The sequence below is a fragment of the Rhinopithecus bieti genome, unplaced genomic scaffold, assembly GCF_001698545.2.
Source record: "Rhinopithecus bieti isolate Rb0 unplaced genomic scaffold, ASM169854v2 scaffold_4673, whole genome shotgun sequence".
Classification (NCBI taxonomy): domain Eukaryota; kingdom Metazoa; phylum Chordata; class Mammalia; order Primates; family Cercopithecidae; genus Rhinopithecus; species Rhinopithecus bieti.
Window position 1 is genome coordinate 541,741 of NW_016804438.1, and position 27,283 is coordinate 569,023.

The 27,283-nt window shown below is 39.6% G+C and overlaps 1 protein-coding gene across 2 annotated transcripts in view; it reads left to right on the top strand.

Annotated features, from left to right (window-relative positions):
* Positions 1 to 27,283, top strand: part of LOC108527170 (AT-rich interactive domain-containing protein 1B-like) — a 279,894-nt gene that overhangs the window by 188,172 nt on the left and 64,439 nt on the right. The window contains exon 4 of one of the 2 annotated variants that reach the window (XM_017868328.1): positions 24,091 to 24,132. The exons of the other annotated variant lie outside the window; for it this stretch is intronic. Within the exon in view, the coding sequence (XP_017723817.1) occupies positions 24,091 to 24,132 (42 nt within the window). The remainder of the gene's footprint in view (positions 1 to 24,090; positions 24,133 to 27,283) is intronic. 2 annotated transcript variants of the gene reach the window in all.

Sequence of the window (27,283 nt, forward strand, 5' to 3'; positions counted from 1 at the left end):
CATGTTGGTCAGACTGGTCTTGAACTCCCGACCTCAGGTGATCTGCCCACCTCAGCCTCCCAAAGTGCTGGGATTACAGGTGTGAGCCACTGTACCCTGCCGTCGTGAAGTTTTGAACTTGCCATTTTGCCACTCTAGTGCTGCCTAAGGCACTTTGAAGGCAGTAATTGCAGAGGCATTTAGTGCCTTCAAAACTCAGTCCCAACCTAGGTTCCTCACTCTCTGAGATGATCCCAGGAGTGGCCTCCTCTATTGCATGACATTTAGATCCAGAGCTCTCTGAAGCCTATGGACTCAGTACCATTCATGTGAGATGGAGTGATGGCAGGAAAAGAATTCTGTGTTGCAACTGTTGTGCCCTGAAGTTGAGACCTCAGTCGAAGGTAATGATAAAAATAGAAATGCTAGGTGCTTTATTACTGCTTCATATCTACTTCCTTGGGTTAGTTAAAAGGCATTTACCAGATTAGTTAACACTGAAAACAGGATCTGTCACGAGCCAAATATTTCAGTGTGTGTTTTGCATTTTTGCTCAAAGTGACCCTGGTATCCAACACTCACATTAAATACCACAGGAAGATTTTGGTTGAATGTCTACTGAAGGTTGAGGGGTGCCTGCACACAATCTCATGACTTACCTTTTTTCCTCTACTGACTAGAAACTGATTTCACTATAGCCAAATTACATATCAGCACGAAGGGAATTCAGTGGCAGGCCTGAACAGAATAGAAGTGACAAGCAAAAATCAATGAAAGGAGTCAGCCATTTGAGTCTGTTCAGTAACATAGGCTAGCACTATGGGAATCTTATACTCGGTGCTTTGCTCAAGATCAATGCCTTGACTTTGTACATTGCTAATGCACACACAAAACCTTTGGGCATCATGAAATTTTTGATGACATTATTGAATATTTGAATATTGCTGGGTTTTTTTTGTTTTGTTTCTAGTGACTAGCATATAAACCTGCTTTCTTTGGGGGACGAAAGAAAGGTATGGAACTTAAAACGCAGCATGTATTTTCTGCTACTGAATCCAAAGGAGACAGATCTTAGATGCTACTGAGGGAGCATGTGACTAATGACTAAGGCCTGGCCAGCCATTAGCTCTTGCCTGGTTAAACTTCACAGACTTTGGAGTCTAGCAATATTGTCAGCATCATGTGTCCATTATTAGAACTGTTGGTGGTGACATTCTGGGCAAATTATTTCTGTTGACCAGTCTCCCTTGGTTCTTAGCTTTTTTTGTGCAATCCTGGTTCTCCACTACGGATTCTGTAAACAAACCCAATATTTTTAATGAAATCCACTTCCTTAGTTAGCTCAATTCAGTTTTTGTTCTTTCTAGGAACCCTGATTGCTGCAGTTAGTAAATCAGCTATCATATGAGTTTTAAAATAAGGGGAGGTATACTATGAATTATTAGTAACTAGGGTCCTGCTACAAAAGTGATAAGAGAGACTCTACACTTCAATAGGTTAAAGCTTATTTGTAATTATGTTGCTGTGGAATATAAGCACTTTTTTCATCTCACCCAATACAGCTACTAGGCTTTATAGATATATGACAGAGTCACCATGTGCAGTACAGTTTGGGTGATATTGTCAACACCATTGAATTAATCAGCTTTTTGATAGAAGGGTGATCATCTGAATTCCAAATATGAGAAACACAGTGGTTTTTCAGTTAAACATGAATCTTTAGATTGGTATCTAGAGCCATTACATTTCCTTTATAAACTAAAGCATGATGAGTCAAAAATGATCAATTACCTTTTGTATACTAAAATACTGTACTAGTCTCTGTATTATGCCAGGAATAAAAAAATGAATAGCAAAATATACCACTCTCCATCTTTTTTTTTTTTTTAGACCGAGTCTTGCTCTGTCGCCCGGGCTGGAGTGCAGTGGCACGATCTCAGCTCACTGCAAGCTCCGCCTCACGGGTTTACCCCATTCTCCTGCCTCAGCCTCCCAAGCAGCTGGGACTACAGGCGCCCGCCACCTTGCCCGGCAAGTTTTTCATGTTTTTTAGTAGAGACGGAGTTTCACCGTGTTAGCCAGGATGGCTATCTCCTGACCTCGTGATCCGCCCGTCTCGGCCTCCCAAAGTGCTGGGACTCGGCCTCCCAAGGTGCTGGGATTACAGGCTTGAGCCAATGCGCCCGGCCGCCACTCTCCATCTTACAGGAACATGCAGGCTAAAGTAATAAACAATCGGATTATTATAACTCAATATTTTGAAGAGCAGCTGGCTAACCTGACCGAGGGCTTCAGACTGGGAAAGACGAGATGACATTTGATGCCACATGCATCTTTTAATCCAGCGTTTTTCACACAATGTCCTGCACATGGTAGCTACTTAGAAAATATTTGGGGAATAAGTTTGAACTGAACTGTGACTTGAAGAATAAAGAGTTGATGAGAGCCTGATGGAGATACAGAGAAAGACAGTGATATGATTTCTGATTGGAACAATACAAGGAGAAGTGGATAAGTCCCAGAGTTTTGAGCTTGGGCAGATTGGGAAACAGTCTGTCAATAACTGACAATACAGAAGTTGGTTAGGGATCAGCAGAAGAGAGAAAATTAGTTTAGTTTTTGACATGTTCAATTCAAGGTTTTTGAAGGACATCCTCATGGGACTGTTTAGTGTGCAGTTGGAGAGGTCTGGTCAGTCCTGGAGCTTGGGTGGAGGAAACTAAGGCACAGATTTAGGATTCATCACAATATTTGATATTTGAAGCCATATTTGATATTCTCCTGGGTGTGAATAAGATTGCTCAAGAAAAGACAGACTGTCTCTGATAGATCCATGGGGAAGATAATACTTTTAAATCTGACATTTCTAGAACTGATCAGAGTTATTCTAAAGGGGACCCACTGCAGTTAAAACGCTTCTATAGCCTGTTTCTATTGGGAGCAGTTGGTTCTCCTGACTTCAGAGTTTCCCAGGTGCTGACTTATCGTACAACCCTGCATTTGCTGTCATTCTGTCTTCACTTCACTGCTTTCGTTCCTGGCACGATAGTAAAATTATAGATGTTCTCCTGTCCTCATTGTGCCAATCACAGCGTTACTCCGACCCCACTGCTACATACATCCCCCTACCCTCCAAAAGAAAAACAAAGCTGTGATGTGAATCCTGCATCTTCATTGCCTTCGAGACAGCAAAAATTAGACCAATTCAGAGCCTCTTGATATAGCTGTAGGGAGACATCTTCTCACAAATGGAAATGTTTTTCAGTTTGCTCAGGGGAAGAGTTGGTAGAAGTGGTTCTTTTATCTCGAAGACATTTGCCTAGTTTAAGTACAGTACCTGAGCCAGCCTGGCTTGTAGACAGTGTCCGTCAAATGACTATTGGCTGCTATTTTGCATTATTAGAAACATTTCAGCATTAATCATTATTTCCCCTTTTAATGCTTTGTGCTGTATTTTCATATCAGTAATGTAATCACTGATACATTGATATGCAATTATGTCTTCAGTTTTTTAAAAAAGAGGACCCTCAATATAATTTTAAACTTCTGTACTCAATTGCAAATGGGTGCCACCATCGCCATCCCCACCCCAAATATCTAGATTTGTCCAGTGTGGTTGTTGAGCACTTGAATTGTGGCTACTTTACAAAGTGAGATCTACTGCAAGTAAAAGATATACATCAGATTTTGAAGACATGGCATTAAAAACAAAGTAAAATACAGCAAGTCCTTGAATAATATTGTTTTGTTTAATGTTGTTTCCTTATAACTTTGAGGAGAAAAAATATATATAAATTCCCAGCTGGGGCCACTGTCTGTGTGGAGCTTCCTTCTACATCCCGAAGATGTGCCTGTTATGGGACCTGGCATGGCTGCGTGGTCCCAATGTGAGTGATTGTGGGTGTGTGAGTGGCCCTGCAATGGAGTGGCATTCTGGCCAGAGTGGGTCCCGCCCATGTGCACCCCAAACTTTACAAAGTGGAATACTTGGTTAAATAATGATACTACTTATTTTTACTAATCTTTCTTAAATGTGTGTATAGCTCACATTTGTTTCGATGTTTAATATTGTAAGTATTTTGAGTCTTATTTCTTATATCAATTGGCCTGTAGAAAAATTGGTTTCCTCATAGGGCATATTACTTAAAGTCATGGTTTCCAAGGAACCTATGGATGTTATTAAGTGAAGACTTAACTGTATTTCATTAATTTTGTATTGCTTAAAGGTTGAAATGATAAAATTTGGGGTATGTTGGGTCAAATAAAACATGTTATCAAAATAATTCCACCTGTTTCCCTTTTCTTAATGTGGCTGCTAGGAAATGGTAAATTACATATGTAGTTGGATTTCTGTTGGACAGGGTGGCTCTAGACAAACCTACACCAAACACAACTTCTTCACCCCAGCGAGTGGCCCTTCCTTGTGGACCTGTTATAGTGGTGGATTGCCCTTGTTTCGAATGTCACTGCCCAGTGTATAAACCTCTGGTAATCCATCAACAATTCTGGTAAATTTTAAAGCCACATTGTTGATTAGGGAGAGTTTTGGAGAGGGCAGATTGGGAACTAATTCATACTCACTGAGCTGTAATACTTCCAATCAGTAAAACATCTACTGGGACCACAGGAAGATGTTCTTTGTTTGTTTGTTTGTTTTGGCTAATAGATGACTATTAGATTTTATAAAATATGTTTCTTTTGGCTATTAAACGACTATTAGATTTTATCAAATATGTGTTTACTTATTACCTTGTTCCCAAAGGGATTTAAGGCATTTAGTTAGCATTTTTCTTTAGGAATTCATCAGTAGTAACAAATGAGCAGTACTAGCTGAAATTCAAAATAAAACTCATATTCCTCTAGGTAATTGCTTTTTAACCTCTTTGGGGGTCTTTCCTGAGACCAGACTGCATTCATCTGAAAACAAACCTGTAGTTAGGACAATCCATGAGTAAAGAAGGCCTCATATGTAGAATGTCATAGCTTCCCAGAATCTGCTTTGAAATTGAAAGTCACCATAGCTCCAGCTTCTTCTGCTGTGGTGCAAATGTCTAGAGCCTAAACATTTCTAAAATGGAAACTGGGCTGGGTGCGGTGTGGCTCATGCCTGAAATCCCAGCACTTTGGGAAGCTGAGGCAGAAGGATTGCTTGAGCCCAGGAGTTGGAGACCAGCCTGGGCAACATAGTAAGACCCCATCTCTACAAAAAATAAAAAAATTAGCCAGGCATGGTGTCATGTGCTCGTAGTCCCAGTTACTAGAGGGGCTAAGGTGGGAGGATCGCTTGAGCCCAGGAAATTGAGGCTGCAGTGAGTCACGATCGTGCCATGGCACTCCAGCCTGGGCAACAGAGCAAGACCCTGTCTCTAAAAGTAAAATAATAAATAAAATGGAAACTGGCTGTTTAGGGAAAGAATGTCTAAACAAAAAGTAGTACATTTTAAAAATAACTGTTTCCTTTTTTTTTCTTTTGACATGGAGTCTCGCTCTGTCGTCCAGGCTGGAGTGCAGTGGTGCAACCTCGGCTTACTGCAGCCTCCGCCTCCCGGGTTCAAGTGATTGTTCTGCCTCAGCCTCCCAGCAGCTGGGACTACAGGCGTGCGCCACCACACCCAGCTAATTTTTGTATTTTTAGTAGAGACAGAGTTTCACCATATTGGCCAGGCAGGTCTCAAACTCCTGACCTCGTGATCCTCCTGCCTTGGCCTCCCAAAGTGCTGGGTTTACAGGCATGAGCCACCATGCCTGGCATAACTACTTCCTTATTATGATAAACCTCTGCTTCCTAGAGATACTTGTCAAAAATTATTACTGATCTACATGTGAGAAAGATAACTTTCAGGTCTCAACCTTATTCTTGTTTACTGATCTGAAGTTTTGGATTTCTGGCCTATGAGAACTTCTGGTTTCCAGCACATCTTTCATTTCTGCTTAAATTTAGTAGCTAAATTAATCTGTAGCAAACTTTTCTATGGATTTTTCAGGTGGGAAAATATACATAAATTCACAATGGATGGCCCTTGCCTTCAGAGGTTAAAAGGAAAATAGACATGTATGTGATTACATATAAAACAGTAAAATTCTATCAGTCCAGTGCAGTAGTACATAAAGTGCAGTAGATTCCAACCATGGGGCGTCAGGGAAGACTTGGAAGCATGACCTCAAAGGGCAAATGTACAGGGAAAGTGAAGGGATCTGTATGAATAAAGGGGTGAAAAAAAATACAGTAGGTTCAGCACATACATCATGACAGGGTGCTTCATATTCCATTAATGAGTTGAGGTAGAGGGTGATATCGCATGGCAGATTAGGAACAGGTTCTCCAAAGCCCTCTATCCTGAGGTAAGATGTCTAGACCCAGTTCTTATGGTCTGAGGGATGTTAAGCAGAATGACATATTCAAATCTGTTATCTGAAGAGGACACTGGGGGCACTGTGAGGGAGAATGGGTTGGAAAGAGCCAGTTTCACAGTATTCTAGGCTTAGGAGGAGAGATGCGAGTCTCAAGGCATTGGTAATGGGAATGGAGGCTAGTCTGTATTTCAGGAATGGTCAGATGATGTTCATAGCCAGCATCTGGTAAGTGCTGATTTCATTCTCATAACAACCATCAGAGCAGCCTGTCATTATATACATGAAGAAGCTGAAGCCCAGAGATGCTAAGAAACTTGCCTGACTTCTCCAAAGCCACTGCTTGGAGGAGTTAAATTCAGTTCTGCATAGTGTTACCTGAGTCCATGTCTCAACTTCCCATTTCTCTCTAGATTTGGAGGAAAAAGCAGTTCTGAAATTGTAAAATTTCTAGCCTGGTGGCTTTTGCTTTCATCAAGGAAGGAGGGAAGAACTTGTCCATTAAATGTTGGTACTCCTGAAGGTTCTTTTTTAGGCTCTATCGATTCTCATCTCCATCCTTTGCGATGACTTTTTATGATAAAACTCCGTCATCCACACTCACAACTCAACTGTCATCTAATTGCGAATCCATGTTCTTTAGTCTCCTGCAACTTGTACCATGACGTGTATTTCCTACTGCCAGCGGATCACCTCCACGGATATACCACAAGCATGTCAAATTGCTGAGGACACAACCATGCCATTCATTCAGCCCACCAAGCCAAGAGAAAATCTGGGTGTATCTGGATGACTCCTGTCTTCCCCTTCATATGCAGCCATTATGTTTCTAGAATTAGAACCATCTGAAAATCTCAAGTCCTTTAGGGTTTTTTCGCCTCCTGCCTTTCTCTTTTAGCAAAGATGAATAAAAAGTGAAACAAATTGGCACAATTTGGAGGATGAAGAAGTAGCAAAAGACAAAGCTGTCAGAGAGAAGAAAGTCATTTCAGGAAGGAGGGAATAGACATAACAAGCAAATTTGCCGTTAGGGAAATGTTTTATTTAGGAAAATTAATACTTAGAAAATGAATTGGATGGAAATAAATTTTTAACATTCCTTCTCTGATGAAGAACTGACCTAAAATGGATGTAGTTCTTTATTCTTGCTTTTTAACCTTGTAGTCATTTTATGTTAGTCATTTACCCCCATGCAAGTTGAGCACTCTGTAAGGGATATAATTTAAACATGTCTCAAAACCGAAAACCAGTCCATGGGCAGATCGTTTATTGCGATAATATATAACCACACAACTGTAAATTGGAACCTAAAAATATATAATCTGAATTTTTTTTTAATTAACCCAAACTTTAACTTTTTTATAAGGGGTTGTTTGAATTCTCTAGCCACCAGGCATGTTTTTGTCTTTCTGATGCTGTTGGAGCTATAAATAGTAGGTAGAACTGAATGAGATGGCATCACATAAACAACAGAGAAGCCTAGCTTGGCCATTTCTCCTACTCAGATCCCGAGTCAAAATATTAAATGGTGGTGGTTTCAAACTGTAATTTCCTCAAAATTGTTTTTGCTCCTCCAGTTTTTTTCCCATGGCTTTTTCCTCACCAAAGACTTGTCACCTCTCTCTTTATATAACTATTGGTCATAACTCAATAATAATTTTGTTTCTAAGAAGTGGTAACGTGAGTTTATGCTTTACGTAGTTTCTTTTCCTGATCTACTTGAGTCCTTAATTTTCTTTCAAAAAGTAACCTGGAACTTGTGGCTAAAAACGATACATTCTTATAATCTTAATGGCCGAAGGAATGTTGCTTCTTTGCAGAACTTGATAAAGAAATTAGAGATTTGGGACACGGAAACTTTCAGCGCTTGCCTTGAAACAGCGGCCCGGAATCTCCCGCCCACCCTTCCCCGCCCGGATGCCTGCGCGGCGGCGGCGGCCTTCTCTCCTCGGCCACGCTTTCACTCGTGGCCAGAGCCTGGCTTGAGAGAGGGGATTTTAGAGAGAGGGTGTGAAGGACGCAGGGCCGCTTCCAGGCCGCCGGCTCTCAGGCCTCGCTTTCCGGTCCTCACTGCGCGTCCACAGCTCGCCTTGGTTTCTTTTGTTTTCTTCACGCGCCGGCCCCGCGGTGAGACTCGCCCGCGCCCACGGAAGAAGCCGGACACCTCCGAAGGGAGAACCAGTGATTCGACGGATCCCGGAATCCCCCGGGGCGTGGGACCACCAGGCTGTGGGCGGAATTAATCCTGCTGCAGAGGCGCCGGGAGAGGATGAGGGCGGCGAGAACCGAGTCACACAGCAGCCCGGCGGCCTCTGCTGGCAGGCCCGGCTCGGGCGGGGGTTCCGGCGCCGCCCTCCCTACCCCTCACGTAGGCTCGTGGGGGCGGGGACAGGGGGACGAAAACAACCGCGTCCCCAGCCTGACCGGACAGGCCCGGGCTCCTCAGACGGCGCCGCGGCGCTCCCCGGGCCGCGCCGCACCGCGCACAGATGGGCCTTTGTGGGCCTCTGCGGAGGGAGGCGCCGGCGGCAGCCACATTCCCTTCCGGACGAGCGCGGCTGCCGCCTGCAGGCACCGTCCGCCTCGCGCGCCCGTAGGCTCCTCCTGGAGGCGGGAGGCGGCGGCCTCACGCACAGCGTGTTTTCTAAAGTTTCTGCTGACACAGCTTCGCGTTCACATGAGCCGGCGCGGTCAGACTCACGCAGGCATCCAGCGTTTCCCCTGCGCCGTCTCGCGCCGCTGCCCCCCTACCTCGCCGCGCGCCCCTAACCTCGGCGTCCCGCGTGGCGCGCCCAGCGCTTAAGGTTTTATTTTTCCCCTGCTTCCTTTGGTGCATCTTTCCCCCTCTCAAAACCACCACCCAAACTTAAGGGCTGGATGAGTTGGAACTCATTCGCGCTAATTGAAACGAGCAGCTGACGGTGGGCAAAAGCCAGGAACTATAGAGGAAGGCGCCGTGCCGCGAGCCCAGGCAGCCGAGAACGGGCGGGGCCTGCGGAAGGGCGGCGAGGTTGGAGGCGGGGCCGACGGGGGGTGGGCGGGGCGAGGCTGGCACGCCGCCGCCATTGGCTGTTACCCGACGCACCGAGACTGGGCGGCTTAGCCAGGCCCTTGGATTTTGTGTTAATAGCTGCATCTCGGAGCCAAGTGCATGCTCATCAACCTTCCTTGCTGGGAAAACCAACTCACAGCATTTTTTTTTTTTTAAAGCCGAGAAACGCCTAGGCTTGTAAAGTTTCATCTCCTGCCTGTGCTTTCCTGTTCTTAATTAAATGCTAAAGAGTCTTGTCGGGATATTATTTTTCATCCTGTCTCTGCCTTGGAGACTTTGGGATCACTGGGTGGTCTCTTGGTCACTTGTAGGTGTTTTAGGTAGGACGTTGCAATCTGCAATCTAGGGGCATTTGACGACTTTTTCAAGTAAGCTAAACAACGCATAAAACTATAATAGATTAACCAAGACATGAATTTTATCCTACTAGTAGCAATCAGCGATGGCCGCTTTGCTTTTTACACTTTTTTCTCACTCTGTGAGAAAAATTCTAGTTGTTTATTCTCTTGTTGATACTTCTTACGCAGATAACTTATAACTTGGTATGTGTGTATTTTTATCATACTCAAAGCAACTTAATTTTGGAATTCTGCAAATTTAATTGATGATCCATTATAACAATGTAGTTTAAAGTTTTCGGTGTTGATGTAGAGACAGAATCCAAAAGTATTTTGAAATGTTTAAGAGAAATGGCCTTGAAGAGTTCTAAATATTAACATTCTTCTGTTTGTTTTTATGCCTTGTAGTAATTACCGCACGTGTGAATATGCATAGAAATTTTCATGTAGCAATTTCTGTGTTTGTGATCTGTATACAGATAGATTTTATAAAAATAATGGATTGCAGGGACATTTCTAACCTTGATCGTTGTTGTTAACTGATGACATTTGTCAGTTCCAGTTTAAATTAAGTTAAATTTCATATTATTTAGGTGAGTTGCATACTAGGAGGTATTCTCGTATTCCATATCCTCTCCTCACTCCTGCGCTTCCTAACAGGAAAAGCAAATGCTTTGTGAGAATAAACACTCACTATCTATAGGGCAGGATTAGCAACTCTTTTTAGGTTTTGAGCTGCAGTCTCTTGTAATAGTGGTTAAATTGATGCAGGTCAGTGAATTTGGGGTTTACAAGCTTTTAACTCCCCAGCTTTGTGAATACTGAATTTATGGAAAAGCTTAATTTTCTGCGTATCTCAGAAGGCATAAGTACAATTAAAAAAGAAAACAATACAAATTATTTTACATAAACTGGAGCAATTTGAAAACAATGTAACGAGAGTTGAGTAAAAAAATGATTTCCCTCCATTGTCCTGGCATGTTCTGTTACACTGACCTGCCGCAGGTTGGTCATAATGGGTCTGACGTTGTAGGTACATCAAAGTTTAGTTTGCAGCCACTATTTTAATGTTATTTGGAAAGTCTTGGATTTTAAAATCTTAACCCAAGTAAATATCAACAAGGTTTATCTATTTGGGAGTCACTTATGACTTCTCCTCCAACAGTAATTTCTATTTGCTACAAACATTTGCAAAGTTTACAGCAAATTTTGAAGTTAAACTTTACCTACCTAATATGATAGTGAGTGGGTGAGTCCTGTGCTCCCCTAGGTTTGCCAAAGGTAGTCTTGATATAAATAATACATTCAAGTGAGATTTCAAGCAAGTGTATGGCTTGACCAATTTTGCATGTGGGTTGTAGCTACATTATCTCAGGTTATTTATACTTTAAACTTTCACCAATTTCCCCATTTTAAAATAGTGAATTTTATTAAAATAGTTGGTAACATAAACCATGGCATTCAGCCTACACTTCACATGAGATTTATCTGCCTATGCAGAGATGTTACTTAACTTGAAGGCCTCTTTGTAGAAGAAGGATTTGTCTTACAACATTTTCATCAGCAGTGCTGAAGTGCCGCTCTGTGGAACATTGCTTCTTATACCCTTCCTGCCACAAAAACGATATGTGGTTTAACTCTTTCAGGAACTGGGGTCGTTTCATCCCAAACACTGACCAAGGTTGTTTATAAACTCTTGGAAAAACATAACATAAATGAATCTTACTGCCAAGTGACAAGTTTCTTTTTATGTTTGGTTGTAAATTATTTCAGAAACCTCATTTTTGTTTAAAAAGCAGATTTGTATGAACAAAGTTGAGTGGACAGATTGAGTCTGCTTAATATTAAAATGTTGAAAGGGCTTACTGGCTGTAGATGTTTCATACATCAAAATCTAGCTTTTGGGGCTGGGCACAGTGGCTCATGCCTTTAATCCCAATACTTGAGGAGGCTGAGACCGGCAGATCACTTGAGGTCAGGAGTTCGAGACCAGCCTGGCCAACATGGCAAAACCCCATCTCTACTAAAAATGCAAACAAACAAACAAACAACAACAACAACAACAAAAAGCCGGCCAGACCTGGTGGCACACACCTGTAATCCCAGCTACTCAGGTGGCTGAGGTAGGGGGAATCACTTGAACCTGGAGGCAGAGGTTGCAGTGAACCTTGACTACACCACTGGACTCCAGCGTTGGCAACAGAGTGAGATTCTGTTAAAAAAAAAAAAAGGAAAAGAAAGAAAACAAAATCTAGCTTTTCATCCTTGAGACTACATTTCGTGCTTTTTGCTACTAAGTAGAAAGGAACTTCATGGTGTAGTTCTGGACATTTCTGAGTTATAAGAAAAAGGTACGGTGATGAAGTGTTAAGTGCCATGCTTCAGATCTGAAGGTTGTGTAATAATTTTCATGCCTGCACTTGTACAGACAACTTCACCATTGGCTGCAGTTCTGATTTTAAGTTGATTTGCCGGTTTTCATGTTAAAGTTGACATTTATGTGCAGTTGTATTAAATAACAAAGAAACATAGTAGATAAATGATCCCTTACTCCAAAGCAAAAAATCTCAAAAACTTCGACCTCCTCCATAAGAAAATTGTAGCAATTCCAAAATCATGCAGAAATGTCTAGAAATTATCAAATGTAAAATTTAACTCTGTATTCTAGAACACTTCATCAAAACAAAAAGATGTGTTACATAGTGGAAACTAAAGGAATTTTAAGATGAGAAACTATGGGATATTGTTTTAATTCATGTCTGAATATTTGGACAAGATGAAAGTTTTCTGAGCATTGTGGATGGATTACTATGTTGAGAAATGCGTAACAATGATGTGTAAGGCAGGACAGTATTCTAGTAGGACGGTAGAACATTCCTGTTACCTTAACGAGTTCTCCTCTATCTTTATAGTTAGTTCCTCCCTGTTACACCCAGGCCGCCACAGATCTGTGTTCTTTCTGTGTAGATTGGCCTTTTCCAGAATGTCATATGGATGGAATCATATAGTGGGTGGCCTCTTGAGTCAGGCTTCTTTTACTTAGCACAGTGCATTTGAGAGTCATGCATGTCCTTGTTTGTGTCAGTAAAGTCAATTCCTTTTCATTCGTGAGTCGTTTTCCATTGTTTGGATATGATCATAGTTTTGTTTATCCACTCATCAGTTGAAGGGTATTTGGATTGTTTTCAGTTTTTGTCAGCTATGATGAAAGCCTCCCTAAACACACTCATAAAGGCTTTCATGTGAATATATTTTCATTGCTTTTGGGTGAATACCTAGAAATAGAGGATTGCTAGATCATATAGCAGACTGCATTTACCTTTGTAAGAAACTGCCAAACTTCTCCAAAGTGGCTGTAATATTGTGCTGGAATATATATATATTTCAGCTGGAATATATATATATATATATATATATATATATATATTTTTTTTTTTTTTTTTTTTTGAGTGAGTCTCTGTTGCCCAGGTTGGAGTGCAGTGGTACAATTTTGACTCACTGCAACCTCTGCCTCCTGAGTTCAAGCAATTCTCCTGCCTCAGCCTCCTGAGTAGCTGGGATTACAGGCACCCGCCACCATGCCTGGCTAATTTTTATATTTTTAGTAGAGACAGGGTTTCACCACGTTGGCCAGGCTTGTCTCACACTGCTGACCTAGGGTGATCCACCTGCCTCAGCCTCCCCAAGTGCTGGGATTACAGGCATAAGCCACTGCACCTGGCCTGTTTTTAAAAATCAGATCTCTCCTTTGACTCCTGTGTTTTTATCATGGAAAGAGACAAATCACTTATATTTTCTTTTTCCAAGCAATACTGCTTTCTGTGGTTGAGCCAAAAGACTCCTCCTCTTTTCCATGTTCAGGTAATTTATTCTTTGGGAGAGCACTGTAATCATGTGTCAATAGTATTTTAAAGTGACTTTATTATTTAATGTCAAGATGTACCCTTGATATGAAGTAGTTTTATTTAATAAAGCAGCTACAGATCAAGAGCACTTGGTCTAGACAAGTGGCGGCGCCTGCCTTCTTCTTGGGGCCAGTCTTCATCTCAGAGCTGTCTAGCTTTCAGGTTTTTCTTCATTGCTTCCAGTCTCACCTAAGCCTCATGAATCCTCGGAAACCTATTTCCTAGGTGCGCAGAGAATCATCGCATTTGTACGCATCTGTAATTTGTGCACATTTGTAATCATCTCTGACTTTTTTTGTGCTAAAAGACCCTTTTTATTTTTGAAATGGGGGGAGGGGTTCTCATTGTTTTGGTCTCGAACTCCTGAGCTCTAGCAATTGTCCTGCCTTGGTCTATTTATTAGATGGGATTACAGATCCGTGCCACTGCGCCTGGCTATTAGAAGATACACTTTTTAAAGAGGCGAAGGGGAGCAGAGTGGAATAGTGGTATTGTGACAGTTACCTGGAAAACTTCGAACTTCTCTTCCTAAATTTACCTCTTACAGAATGTCCTGTATTAGGTAGCCTGAGTTTCCTTCCCATGTAATGCATACATGTTTATTATTATTGCTTTTAGCAGGTAAGGCTGTATTAAGCAGTTTATGTGAGAGAAGAAAGGGAGATGACATGATTGGTGGGGAGCCAGTTTAGTTAAGATTCTTTGGACAAGTAGGACTTTTGAGAAATCTGAAAAGAATTTAAAAAAAAAAAAAAAAGGTGTCTGTCTTCCCTAGAGTCTTTTTTTCTTAGCTTCGAACTTATTAGTTTACCTAATTAGATTCTTCAAAATAAGTTTCCAGAATTCATTTTAAGGTAAAAGTTAAAACTATGTGGTTAAATTTCAGTATACCTAATCTTACATTCTTTCTGTTTCTTTTATTGAATTGCCTTTCCATTCCAATTTGATAATCAAAATAGTACTATACTACTTAATTTGAACTTTGAAAGATTTTAAATACGCACTGTGATAAATGTCTTTGATTGTAACCACTATTTCAGTGTTTTGAAACCCCCATCTGTTTTGGTAGAAGTATTTTAGGATAAGAAAGAAGTTTTCTCATCTGTTAGTTTTTTGACATTTGGACCCAAGTGACAGAGTTGGGGACAGGGACGTTTGGACAGGGAACAGGGCAGCAGAAAGAAAACCAGTGACACACAATCAAGATGAGATGTATGCACAGCCATTTGCTGGCTGTAATAGAAGTTTAATTTGTTGATCTAAAACTGTATTTGTTTTTCAAACATCTTTTCATTCTCATCTAATCAATAAAGTCATCTTTGTTGCACCTTGTTTTCTTTGATACCATAGTTAACTTTTACATTCCTTTATCTTGGGGATGGTCACAGCCTGTGTGTCCACAGTGTGTCTTCTACATAGTGACTTTGTAACAACTTCCATTTTGCTTTTCTAACATCAACAGTGGGGTGGGACTGGGAGAGGGATTTAAGTATGATCAAATAGTACCTTAGCCACATTTTTATCTTTTGGTATTTTAGTTGATTTATCCAGATATTTTTTAAATGTAATATTTTCTTTTTTATGAAATGTCAAAATTTAGGAAAAGGGTTTATTTATTGTCTTACAGTTTTAGAGAATCTAAACTTACCAAGCTGTGGCATAATATATTGGCTTCATAAACTACGTGTGTGTGTGTGTGTGTGTGTGTGTGTGTGTGTGTGTGTGTGTGTGTAAATGGTTGGGTAAATTGAGAAGTATTGCTTAAAGAAGATGGCATTGAATTATGACCAAATTATATCACATAATGCAAAATAAATATTTAGAATATGACTAAATATTATCTCACTTTTTAAAAGTTTATTAACTACCACTTACTTAGTGCTCAAATATTTTTAACAGTCCCTCACTGCCTGGACACCCATCATTTTTATTTTCCTTCATCAAACGTTTTAGAATTTAGGAATAAGTATATACAGTGTTAAGAAGAAATAGTTATTAATTTGAATTATACAGAAAAATCAATCATGTAGAAATAACAATGTAATGAATAAGTATTAGTGTTTTCTAATTTAATAAGATACGGTTTACAGAAAGATCTGAAGGGAGTGCATTGCTTTTATTGAAAATACGACCTGTTTTCAAAATGTTTGTTTAGAAATCTAGATGTTTTATATGTACGCGTGTGTTGCATTGGAAAGGCCAAATGAAATAATGAATAGATAACTATATTTTGGTCTATATTGTTCATGATTCCATAGCCATGTTTTTTGATAAACGCTGGAAGTATGGAAATGATAAACTTTGATACATGTGATTTCCTTAGGTATAGCATTCTTAATGCCCCCAAATCTACAAATAATGTCATCATGTAACTGACAGGGTTACACTATTCCGCTCTCTCAAGAAAATTATTTATGGAAAAAGTATGGTACTGTGACCACGTGAGCCTTCTGAGTGCCACTATTCTTGTGTAGAATTTGGGCCTGTCAGTATCCTTTACAATCACGCCCTGTAGCATAGGCAGATATTCTTATCATCCACTGCGTTGTGGTCAACCAACCTAAATTGGAAAGCTCAAAATTACTTTTTAAAATTGTTTGGAAGGACTATGAACTGTATATATTTTTATAAAATATTTACTGTAGTCTAACTGGAGTCATTTGTTGGTATGATTCAAGTCTAAAAGTCATTACCTCTTAACTCAGGATGGATAGAAAAGATCTATCTTTGAGCAACATACATACTCATTTTATTGCCATCAGTTTATAGGAATTTAAGGTCTACTCTTGGCTAAAGAGAAATGCATCAAATGCATATATATGTATTCAATATAGCAAAATTGGTTTTTGGTTTGATTTTTAGTAACAGTCATGTAATGCAAGAGTGTTATCACCAACCACATGGTACATATGACTTATACTTACATAGTTATATTAGGTAGAGCATATTTTAAACCTTGTTATATCCCCACCTGTGTCATAATGAGCTGTGTCAAATTTGGGTTCATACACATATATTTTTATTGTTTTGTTACAGTCTTTAGCGCATTCATTCATATACATTTATTCAACAAATATTTAGTGAGCTTATACTCTGTGTCTGGAACGCTTCTAGGTAAGAGACACACAACAGTGAATGAGCTAGCCTGCTCTTGTGAAGTTGACATTTCGGTAAAGGGAGAAAGATGATACACGAATGAATAAACAAGAAAATCTCAGGTGATTATACAAAAGAAGGAGAGGGATTCTCTTGAGGAGTGATTGGTATGACAGGACTGGCCATAGGATGATCTGGTAGCACAGTAACTCAGGAGGAGTGAGCAGCCAGTGCAAAGGCCCTCAGGTGAACAGTGGCCATTTGGAGGAACAGAAGGCAAGCCAGTGCAGCGGGAACATTGTGAAGAGCAGCGGGTAGCAGGACCGAGGACCGGCAAGGCAGGCAGGAGCCATGTGGTTTAGCTTCTTGTGGACAGTGGTAAGCAAATCGGCTTAATTTTATGATCTTGGAAGACTTCGAGGGTTTAAAGGAGGGAGTGGAGATGGAAGAAGCACTTGGCTGCATGGATGCTTTCAGAAGTTCCTTTAGTGTCATGGTGTTCTTGACTGGAACTCTGCCTGTAAATCCATGGTACCTAGAGTTCCTTCATCTAAAGTTGTACAGTGCATCAGTTAGCTTTTGTGGTAGTGCTCAGAACAGCCACCATTTATGTAGCTCACAATTCTACAGTTTGACAGTTTGGGCCAGGCTCAGCCAGGTAGTTCTGATTTGTACTAGGCTTGTTCCTTCTACTTCAGTCAGCCACTGACCAGCTAAGTGGCTCTGCTTCTCTGGCTCTTGGACTGACTGGCTGTTGGCTTGACTGGCTCTTAGCTAAGGCAATGTGGTAATAGGACCATGTGTTACCAAGCTAGTCTAGGCTTATTCATATGGTGTTTGGTTGAGTTTCAAGAGAATGATTAGAATTGCCTCTTGAGTCCTAGACTTGGAAGTGGCACAGCAGTCTCTTGACCCAGGTAAATCATAAATCCTGTCCAGATTGAGGGGTAAAGAATTAGACTCCACCTTGGATGGAAGAGGCTATAACACCACATTGCATAGTAGTGGCTGATTTTGCACACTCAAGGTCTCTGTGTCTCTAAGTGATACCAAGAGTTCAAGATTGGTTCATACCAGGTGTCCTCATTGCTTTGTAAATCCTATGTGGAGGTGTCCTCACTGAGTTAGAGAACATAATTGGAAATAAGGGTGTGACCATAGGGCTGACTGACTTTGTTTTAAATTTAACAGCCTTGGATAGAAAGACACACCAGCATCCTAGTGCAGGAGATAATGTGAACATATCACTTATGGTGAAAAGTGTAATTATAATAACATCACACTGGCTTGAAATCGTGTCTTACAGTATTAAGTTTAACAAATGCTTTTTGATGGCATAGATGTGTTTTTCATTGTTACCAATATTTATTGGGTCCCTATATAGAGACAAGATTTTAGTTTATTTCCAATACATTCGGAGGACAGCCGCTGTACTCAGCAGCACGAGGCAGCCCTGTGTGTTCTTTGCATTGCCGGCCAACCGTGCACTGAGTGATTTCAGCAAGCCATGTCCTTGAGCTGTCATGTGGTCTGTCATGCTAATGAGGAGAACGAGGAGAATTAATAAGTAAAAGAGGAATGCTGGCAATGGCTATGGTTTTTTTTTTTTTTTTCTTAAGAGTTCTGTGTTTTAATGGATTAAAATCCCAAAAAGTTAATAAAATAATAATAAAGAAAAACACGGAACAACTTCTTTGCTTGATAAAATTAAAACTTTGGAACCTAAATGCTTCTCCTGCAGTTTAAATTATCATAAATCCTGGAACATAGTTTTGGAGAGCAGTTTATTTATTAGTGACTACTTTTCCTTAATGTAGGTAAAAGTATGATTAATGAAATAGGTTGTAATTGGTGTATTGGACTTGTTGGCCCAATCAAGGCAGATACAGCAAACTTTGTAAGTAGAGTATTTTTATCCCCTGGACGCCAATATAGGCAAAAATTATTTTTTCCAAGGGCGTCTAAATTCTTGGTAATATCCTTGCAGATAAACGTTATTGTGACTGGAAATTCAATCAATTTCTTGTCGATTGTTACTAGCCTCCTCCCCTTGCCCTTATTCCCCTTTGGGTGGAACAGCTCACTTGAGTAATTTTGCCTTTCCCATCCTTGCCTTGGAATTGGAGGCAAAATCTATATCATTTTAATGTTTAATTATGGTAAAGATACGATATCTATAATCACTGGAAAAAATAATGGAATATTCTTCATCACAGTTATTCAAATGGAAAACTAAAATTGAGTCACCCCTCCTCTTTTTATTTCACAATAAATTACAGTTTGATCAAATATTTAAATGTAAAAAAATAAAATTAAATATATTAAAAGAAAACAGGTGAATTTTTTTTTTTTTGAGATGGCGACTCACTGTGTTGCCTAGGCTGGAGTGCAATAGGGCGATCTCGCAGCAACCTGCCCCTCCCTGGTTCTAGCAGTTCTCCTGCCTCGGCCTCCCAGGTAGCTGGGACTACCGGCATGCGCCACCACACCTGGCTAATTTTTGTATCTTTAGTAGAGACAGGGTTTCACCATGTTGGCCAGGCTGGTCTTGAACTCTTGACCTCAGGTGATCCTCCCACCTCAGCCTCCCAAAGTGCTAGGATTACAGCTGTGAGCCACCACGCCCAGCCCAAAATGAATATTTTTTAAAATGCTGCAGTGAGGAAGACATTTTCCAGCGTGGCACAAACTCTAGAAGCTTGGGGAAAACAAATGGATACATTTGAATATTTAAAATGTCAAATTTCTTGTTTTTGATTTCTTTACATTGAACACAGTTATGAGCATTTTCCCATGTTACAAAATATCTCTTAAAACTTGAATTTTTCGTGATTATTAATGCTCTATCATGTGAATATGCCATACCTTATTTAACCATCTCCCATATTTGTACATTTTTTTCTAATATGTTATTTTAAATAATGTAGTGCACATGCTTAATATATAAATGGTAGATCACAAACTATTAACCTTAAGATAGCTCTTTCTAGCGGCTTGATTGCTGGATAAATGGGCATGAGTATGTTTGAGGATGTTGATATGTAATGGAAGACTGTTTTCTGGGCAGGCTGTTCTTAGCTGCTGGCCCACCATAGATGTTGAAGAACCTAGGTGTACACATATACCTGGATCACTGTATTTTTAATTTTTCCCACCTTGAAAGATAAGATGTTTATTCACATTTCCATGACTATTAATTGACATGGAACAATGGATAATGTTATTGACTTATTTTGTTAACTAATTTCTTTTAATTGAATAAGAAGCACATGTAGTTGGTGGGGAAAGTTCTTACATTGATGTGTTTCTTCCATTTCTTTCCAAAAACATTCTAAGTACATCAAGTATATGACTCACCCCCACCTTTTTTAAAAAAACTGATGGTAGCTTACTGTGCACACCCTTTCCATTCTTTTTACTTAATGGACTATCCTAGAAATCTTTTCTTATCTGCACACAGATTTACCTCAATCTTTGTAATTGAAGCATAGTCTTCTATGTTCGGCTATACAGTAATTTACTATAAACTTAACTCCCTTGGCAATGAAAATTTCGTTATGTTCACTTTTCACTGTTACAAGCAACTCCAGTAAACATCGTTTTAAATCTTTATTTTTATACTTCAGGATCAGTGGAATTGTTGGGGTTAATATGTAATCGTATACATGTGCATTTTGATTGATACTGCCAATTGTATTTTATTCCAGTATATATTTTCATCAGCAGTGCAAGGCTATGATTTGAATAATTACCCAAACCTGTGTATATGTTGTAATTATCACAATGTTTAATCTTTAGTACAATATGACTTTATTTGTATTCCTTTAGTTATGAGTACGGTTCATTACACATTGTTATAAATGGACATTACTTCTCACTTTAGTTCCTCTTTTTGTGACAGTGTGATTCTGATTTTAGAACTATCTAAGAAAAATAAATTGCAGCAGAGTTTTGGCATTGCTTTATTTTAATGATAATGCTGCTAGAATTAGTATACTCTGTTTTCAATGAGTGCTTTACATTGTGAACATAAAAGGACTTTGAAAGAGAAAGGAGAGTACAGCCAGTTTTACTTCCAAATTCATGAATTCTCGTTTTCCCAATTTTCTTACTGGCATGATTGGAAATTAAGGTGATTTGTGTTATTTTTGGTGGAGGTGGGGCGTAGGGTAATTGGGAAAGAGATGTCAATTGAAGGTTTTTGTGCTTTAGGAGAGTGAGGACTGTAAATGGCTTAGCTGCTGCTGAACTTTACAGATTGAACTTTCACAAAGCTCTTAGAGGTTCTCTACAAATGGAATCCTTTTAGGCACTTGTGTTATAAAATGTTGATTGTAACATTTGAAATAAGTGTGAGTTAATGGAAAGGGCCTTGTCTTTGGCTTTAGGAAGTTTCTACTTTATCTTAAACCTGCCCCTTCACACCTCTGTACTTCAGGAACCCTTGAAAAGTTCTCTCTCCCATTGAAGTGAAACATGGGTCTCATCAGAGTGTTCAAATTTGTCTCTGCATTTGTTACAGCATCTGTGTGGAGGAGGAGAATGTTGGCTATTATGTCCTGATTTTACATTTGATTAAACCTGTGACTTTTTTTCTTACTGCTAATTTTAAGTCTCCCCACATCAAAGTTTAAAAGAAAATGACACCATGAATAATCTTATCTTTCATTTCTGAATTAGAATTTATCTTTGACTGTAAAATGGATACTTAAATACATTTCACTCAGATATTTATACCTAAACTAAACTCATCACTTTGATTTTCTTATGACGTTAAGCACAAAACATTGCACTTAATAAATATCTGGAAAGTGTTTATTATGAATGAGTGATGGTTTTTTTTTGAGATTAGAGCAGATAAATGCAGATTATAGGCAAAGAATTGATATTTTAACATCAACGCTGTATCTTCCCAGTACAGTATCCAGTCTTTCCATTGAGAATTTATCAGAGTTTTTCAGTTGTATGTTCTTGTTTTAATCGGATTAACACAGATCTACTTCTAGTTTATGAATAAGAATGATAGGTGATTTTGGCTTATGAAATATAGTTATTGACTTTTTTGTTGTTGTTGTTCAAATTTATGACAAAAGGAACAAAAAAAGCTTAGCTGATTTCGGCCGGTAACTTTAATGACTACTACCTGGAAATCAAGTGTAAAAGTTGAAATACTCCTTTGCTCCCACTAGAGGGGGATTCCTCCCAACTTAGGTAAAAGTGCTCTTTAGACCCAATGTGAAAACCTTGTATGACATTGATATTCCCTTTGTATTAAATTGAGGATAATCTCATGTTTTTAAAATCAGCTGATTTTCTGTAGTTACTGATATTAAAATCTTACAGAAATAGAGGATGTAAAGGCTACTTGAAATAGGGTCCATATGTATTTAAACAACAGTGCTTTTGAACAAAACAAATACTTTTGTAGAGTTGCTATAATTAAATTCGTTTAAAGGTGTATTAAGAGTTTCAAAACAACTCCCCCAGCCCTGCTGGAGATAGAATCTGGGGTGAAGGGTGCCCTGGTGAGAACTGGCTCCTTCATCCCGCCCCCAAGGTCTGTCACTGTCTCTGTCTGCTGAAATAGCCACAGGGAGAGTTCTAAATTTCACACGAAAGCTTTGATTTGCTCTCACCTCAAGTTGTCAAATATATTAAAGCCTTATCTTTAAATAGAGCTCTATTTGCTATTGAATTTTCTTGTTACATTGACTTTTTACAATAATGATAAAATATGCAGAACTCACACTCTGAAGATTTTTTTTTTTGCAAAGTTAAACTGTAATATATTTTAAAATAATTCTATATGTGTTAAAATAGCACATCAAGGGTGAGGTATGCAGATATGATCTATATGTGTAATTCACAAGCAGATGTCATATGATGTTCACAATATTTAAGATTCAGCAAATTTCCTGTTCGTGCTTTTCCTTTAAAGTCTCCAATGTTGATTAGAGGTTTTAATTTTAAAAATAGTTGAGGTTAGTAATCTAGCATTGTGAAAGTCAGGGCTTGGGAAATTCAAACATGTAATCTTTTTTCCTTTTCGTAAATGAAAAGTAGATAATAAGGCCTTGTTTCTAAATCTAACAGCGTTGAAAATTAAACTGTAAACAGAAATGCTGTCGGTGAAACGTAAAATGATTTTTTCTGCTTTAATTGATCCAACATTTCAGTCTTTAGCCTAAAATCATATTTGGTATCAGCAACATATGGTTTTCTATGAAAACGAGGCTGCTTATCTCCATCCCTAATGGTAGTATCTTTCTTTTGCTTTCTGCATCAGCCTCTGCCAGTGCCAGGGGATGGTCAGTGAGCCTGGCTTTCAGTGAAGCAGTTGGAGAAGACAATTTGCTTCCTTGTTTCTTTTTTTGAGCCTTTTACTTTCATACTGGTTGAAAGTCTTATTGTCATGGTCTTCCTTTCTATATTTTCTTTCTACAAGGGAAGAATCCTATTTTGTTTTATAGCAGGATACATTAGATAGGCCTATATGCCTTCTACTTAAACACCTGCCACACGTGCCTAATTTTAAAAGGTTTAAAACTGACAGTGAAGCCTGTTACAGTCTGATACTGCCCGCCCACCCAGTCTTCCTCTTTAAAAATACTCAGATGTGTTCTGTTGCCTTCTTTCCTTGTTCTTTTGCATCGTGTATTGGTACTTTGCAATAGTCAAAGTTAAAAGCTTTACACACCACACTGAATAATTTTGTTTAAAAAACAGTAATTATCAATACACATCTTGTTCCTCGCAGGTTTTTAAAATTCATGTTAATGAGCTCTGTCTTCTAATGCATGAGACTGACAGGCAGTCTTGAAGTTTTGCCATCATTTCACAACTTGTTGCTTAGACTCTGCCTGCCTTATCTAGAGTATTGCTTTCAGGAGCTCTTGCTCTGCAACATTCCAGAGACCCAGCGCTGCCCACTCTGATCTGAGCAGGACAAGAATCTACTGGTAGCACATATGCATAGTGAGGTTGCCCTACAAAGGGCAGCTTCCCCTCACTGTCTGTCAGTAAAAGATCAAAAGGCATATGCAGCATGTGATTGAGGTGAGAAGGATGATTCTACTCACTTCCTGGATTGTTTTTGAGGAACTTCAACCAGTACGTCCACATGATGGCAGATGGATTCATTTGATAGGAGCTCCCGCTGTCTTATAAAACTGAAACCCAGACGGTGACTGGGATTTCAATCCAGCTCTCGAAGATACTCACAGATCTCTCTTTCTTGACAACTGACATACATTGAATGCCAGTTTTCTCAGAACTCTCAATTCTAGGCCATGCCTGTGTCTGGTTTCTGTGGCTAGACTCAAAGAGGTTTTTGATAGTGCCTAAATTATGTTTTTCCTTATGATTTCAGGTTGAAGTCTTGGCCTCGGAGGATACAGCCTTTGGACTCAAGGTGTGTAGTCTGATGTAGTTCATTGTGGAGGTTTTGTCAGTTCCTCCTAGGTGGATTTGAAGGCTCAACAAGAGAGGACTTATTTTTTTTTTTAATCAAAGTACTGAGGTTTAAAAATCTTAACAAGTTTAAGATTTATCTTATTGCGATTAAGTTTAGACTGTGGTAGTATTTTCGTTACCTTCTTTGTTGTGGAGAATATGAGAAACAGTACAGGAAAGCAAGAGTTCCGTTTAGTAGTAATTCACTTTTACATTTCAATTCGGCATAGCACAAGATTTACTTAAATTTTGCCCCAATTTAGGGGCACCAAATAGGGTAAGATGTTATCAGAGTGCTGTATTTAGTTCAGAGCTCCAGTGTTAATTCATTGATTTATTAAACATCCCTGCTTCAGACAGAACCCCTACAGTCCAGTTACAACCAGATTGAAAACCCAGCTCCTTCCCATGAGGACCTCATGACCAGTTGACAGATCTAAGCCTATAAGCAGATAAATCATCCCACAGGGTGGCTGTATCCATGCAAGAAACATGCCAGAGGCTGCGAGTCAAGTGGAATGGAGAGTGGCAAGGCTTTCTAGGAGGTGGATCCCTGGGCCGAGTTTTGAGGGCTTGGGTTATATTGAGGCAAGAAAGGAGGGCAGGAGAAATGAGAGCTATTTTCAGGTAGAACAGCCACCATGAAAAATATCAGAGGAAGCTAAAAGTAGTTAAGTTCTGCCTGTGTAGCAAGATCTGAGACTGGACAGGTTAAAGATAATTTTCTCCTGTAGAAAATGGTAAACTATTGAAAGATTTTAAGCCAGGTAGTGGTCAGATTTGCAATTTAGACAGATGACTTTGGCCACTTTTTGGAGGATGGATTAAACCAGAGACCAGTCAAAAGCAGTTGAATAGACCCGGTAAAAGCAAACACAGGCCTGAGCTGGCATAGTAGAAGCAGTGTCAGAGGGAAGAAGACCGGCGACCTCAGTATGCAGGGTCTGGTGCCTGCTGGGGTGTGCAGAGTAGGAAAAGACAGGAGCCCAAGATGAGTCCAGGGACTGTATAGTGTCACTCTGAAATAGAGAACACAAGAGGAAGAATTACAGATTTTTAAAAATTATAATCTTCCAGACCTGAATTGTCGATCAGATTACTTACCTTTTGTATATGTTTGCTGATAATTTTTTTTTTTTTTTTTTTTTTTTTTTTGAGACGGGGTCTCGCTCTGTTGCCCAGGCTGGAGTACAGTGGCCGGATCTCAGCTCACTGCAAGCTCCGCCTCCCGGGTTCACGCCATTCTCCTGCCTCAGCCTCCGGAGTAGCTGGGACTACAGGCGCCCGCCACCTCACCCGGCTAATTTTTTGTATTTTTTAGTAGAGACGGGATTTCACCGTGTTAGCCAGGATGGTCTCGATCTCCTGACCTCGTGATCCGCCCGTCTCGGCCTCCCAAAGTGCTGGGATTACAGCTGATAATTTTTAAATTTGTTAAATTTTGAGTAAATTGGGAGACATTTGCCTTTTATACATATTTGCTGATGCTTTTTAAATTTGGTAAATTTTGAGTAAATTGGGAGACACTTATTAGAGAACTCTGATTTCATTTTCATATAGAGGTGTAGAAGTATAGGGTAGGTGCCATCAGTTACTTTGGAAGTCAGTTTGGGAGAATAGGAAGGTTGGTAGAAACTATTACAGAACACCAGGTATTGGTGACGACCCTCACATGACTCCTCCATGTGTTACATCTTTGGCTTGAAACCAAATTGGACTATTTATATATTTTTTCTTTTTACCATTTTTCATCCTATGTGCTTGACATTTTAAAAGCCCAGTCTACCAGTTGTGCAGTAATGACAGGTAAGATGACACTATAATACTACCAAAAGCAAAGTTTCTGAGGTTACAAATGTAGCAAGATTTTACTTCCTTAAATATATATAAAGAAAATTAAATTAATACTTTATAAATACTTGATAAAACTCAAGTTTATAATCCTAACACATTTTTTATGTTTCTGTATTTGCCAGAAATTACTAAAAGAAATTATTAATTCTAAATAGAACCTAACTCAATATTATTTACAGTATTTAACATGTGGTTGTCTTGTGAATTTTTCAGTTTTTATTTAATGCCCAGCATGCATGTGGAATATTCATTGCATTTTTAATAAACCTGTAGGGTCAGTTCTTATGAGCTCATTTTCATAATCCTTCATACTTACTGAATATGCAGCAATGTTATAGAAGATTAGTGTAGCTAGCAGCCCTCATAGTCCGCCCTGCTGTGTGAAGGCTCCGCGTTTGTTCTGTGGCCAACCTAACAGATTCCTTTTGTAGCTTTAACTTTTTTTTTGAGACTGGGTCTCATTCTGTTGCCCAGGCTGGAGTGCAGCAGCGTGATCATGGCTCATCGCAGCCTCAACCTCTCAGACTCAAGCAATGCTCCCGCCGGCCATGTGCCACCATGCCTGGCTAATTTTTTATAAAACTTTGGGTCTAACTATGTTGCCCAGGCTGGTCTTGAACTCCTCGCCTCAAGTGATTCCTGGTCTTGGACTCCCAAAGAGTAGTGTTGGGATTACAGGTGTTAGCCACTGCTTCTGATCTCGTAGCATTAAATTTAATATGTTGAAACAACAGTGAAAATTTTTTTTCAGCAATCCAGTGATTTTCACAATAAGAGATGCTTTTAGCTTTTGCTGATCTATCTATACCAAAGTGTTTATACATCTAATTAAAAATGGGAAATTTGATATTTTACCGCTTCATTATCTGGAAGTTGGCAAGTATATTTTGAATTCCAAAATTACCTTATTTCTTTTCTTTTTTTTTTTTTTTTTTTTTTTTTTGAGACGGAGTCTCACTTTGTTGCCAGGCTGGAGTGCAGTGGTGCGATCTCAGCTCACTGCAACCTCCACCTTCCGGATTCATGCAATTCTCCTGCCTCAGCCTCCTGAGTAGCTGGGACTACAGGTGTGTGCCACTACGCCCACCTAATTTTGAATTCTTAGTAGAGACAGAGTTTCACCATGTTGGCCAGGATAGTCTCCATCTCTTGACCTCGTGATCCGCCCGCTTCAGCCTCCCAAAGTGCTGGGATCACAGGTGTGAGCCACTGTGCCCGGCCAAAATTACCTTATTTCCTGAAGGTCTAGGTATTCA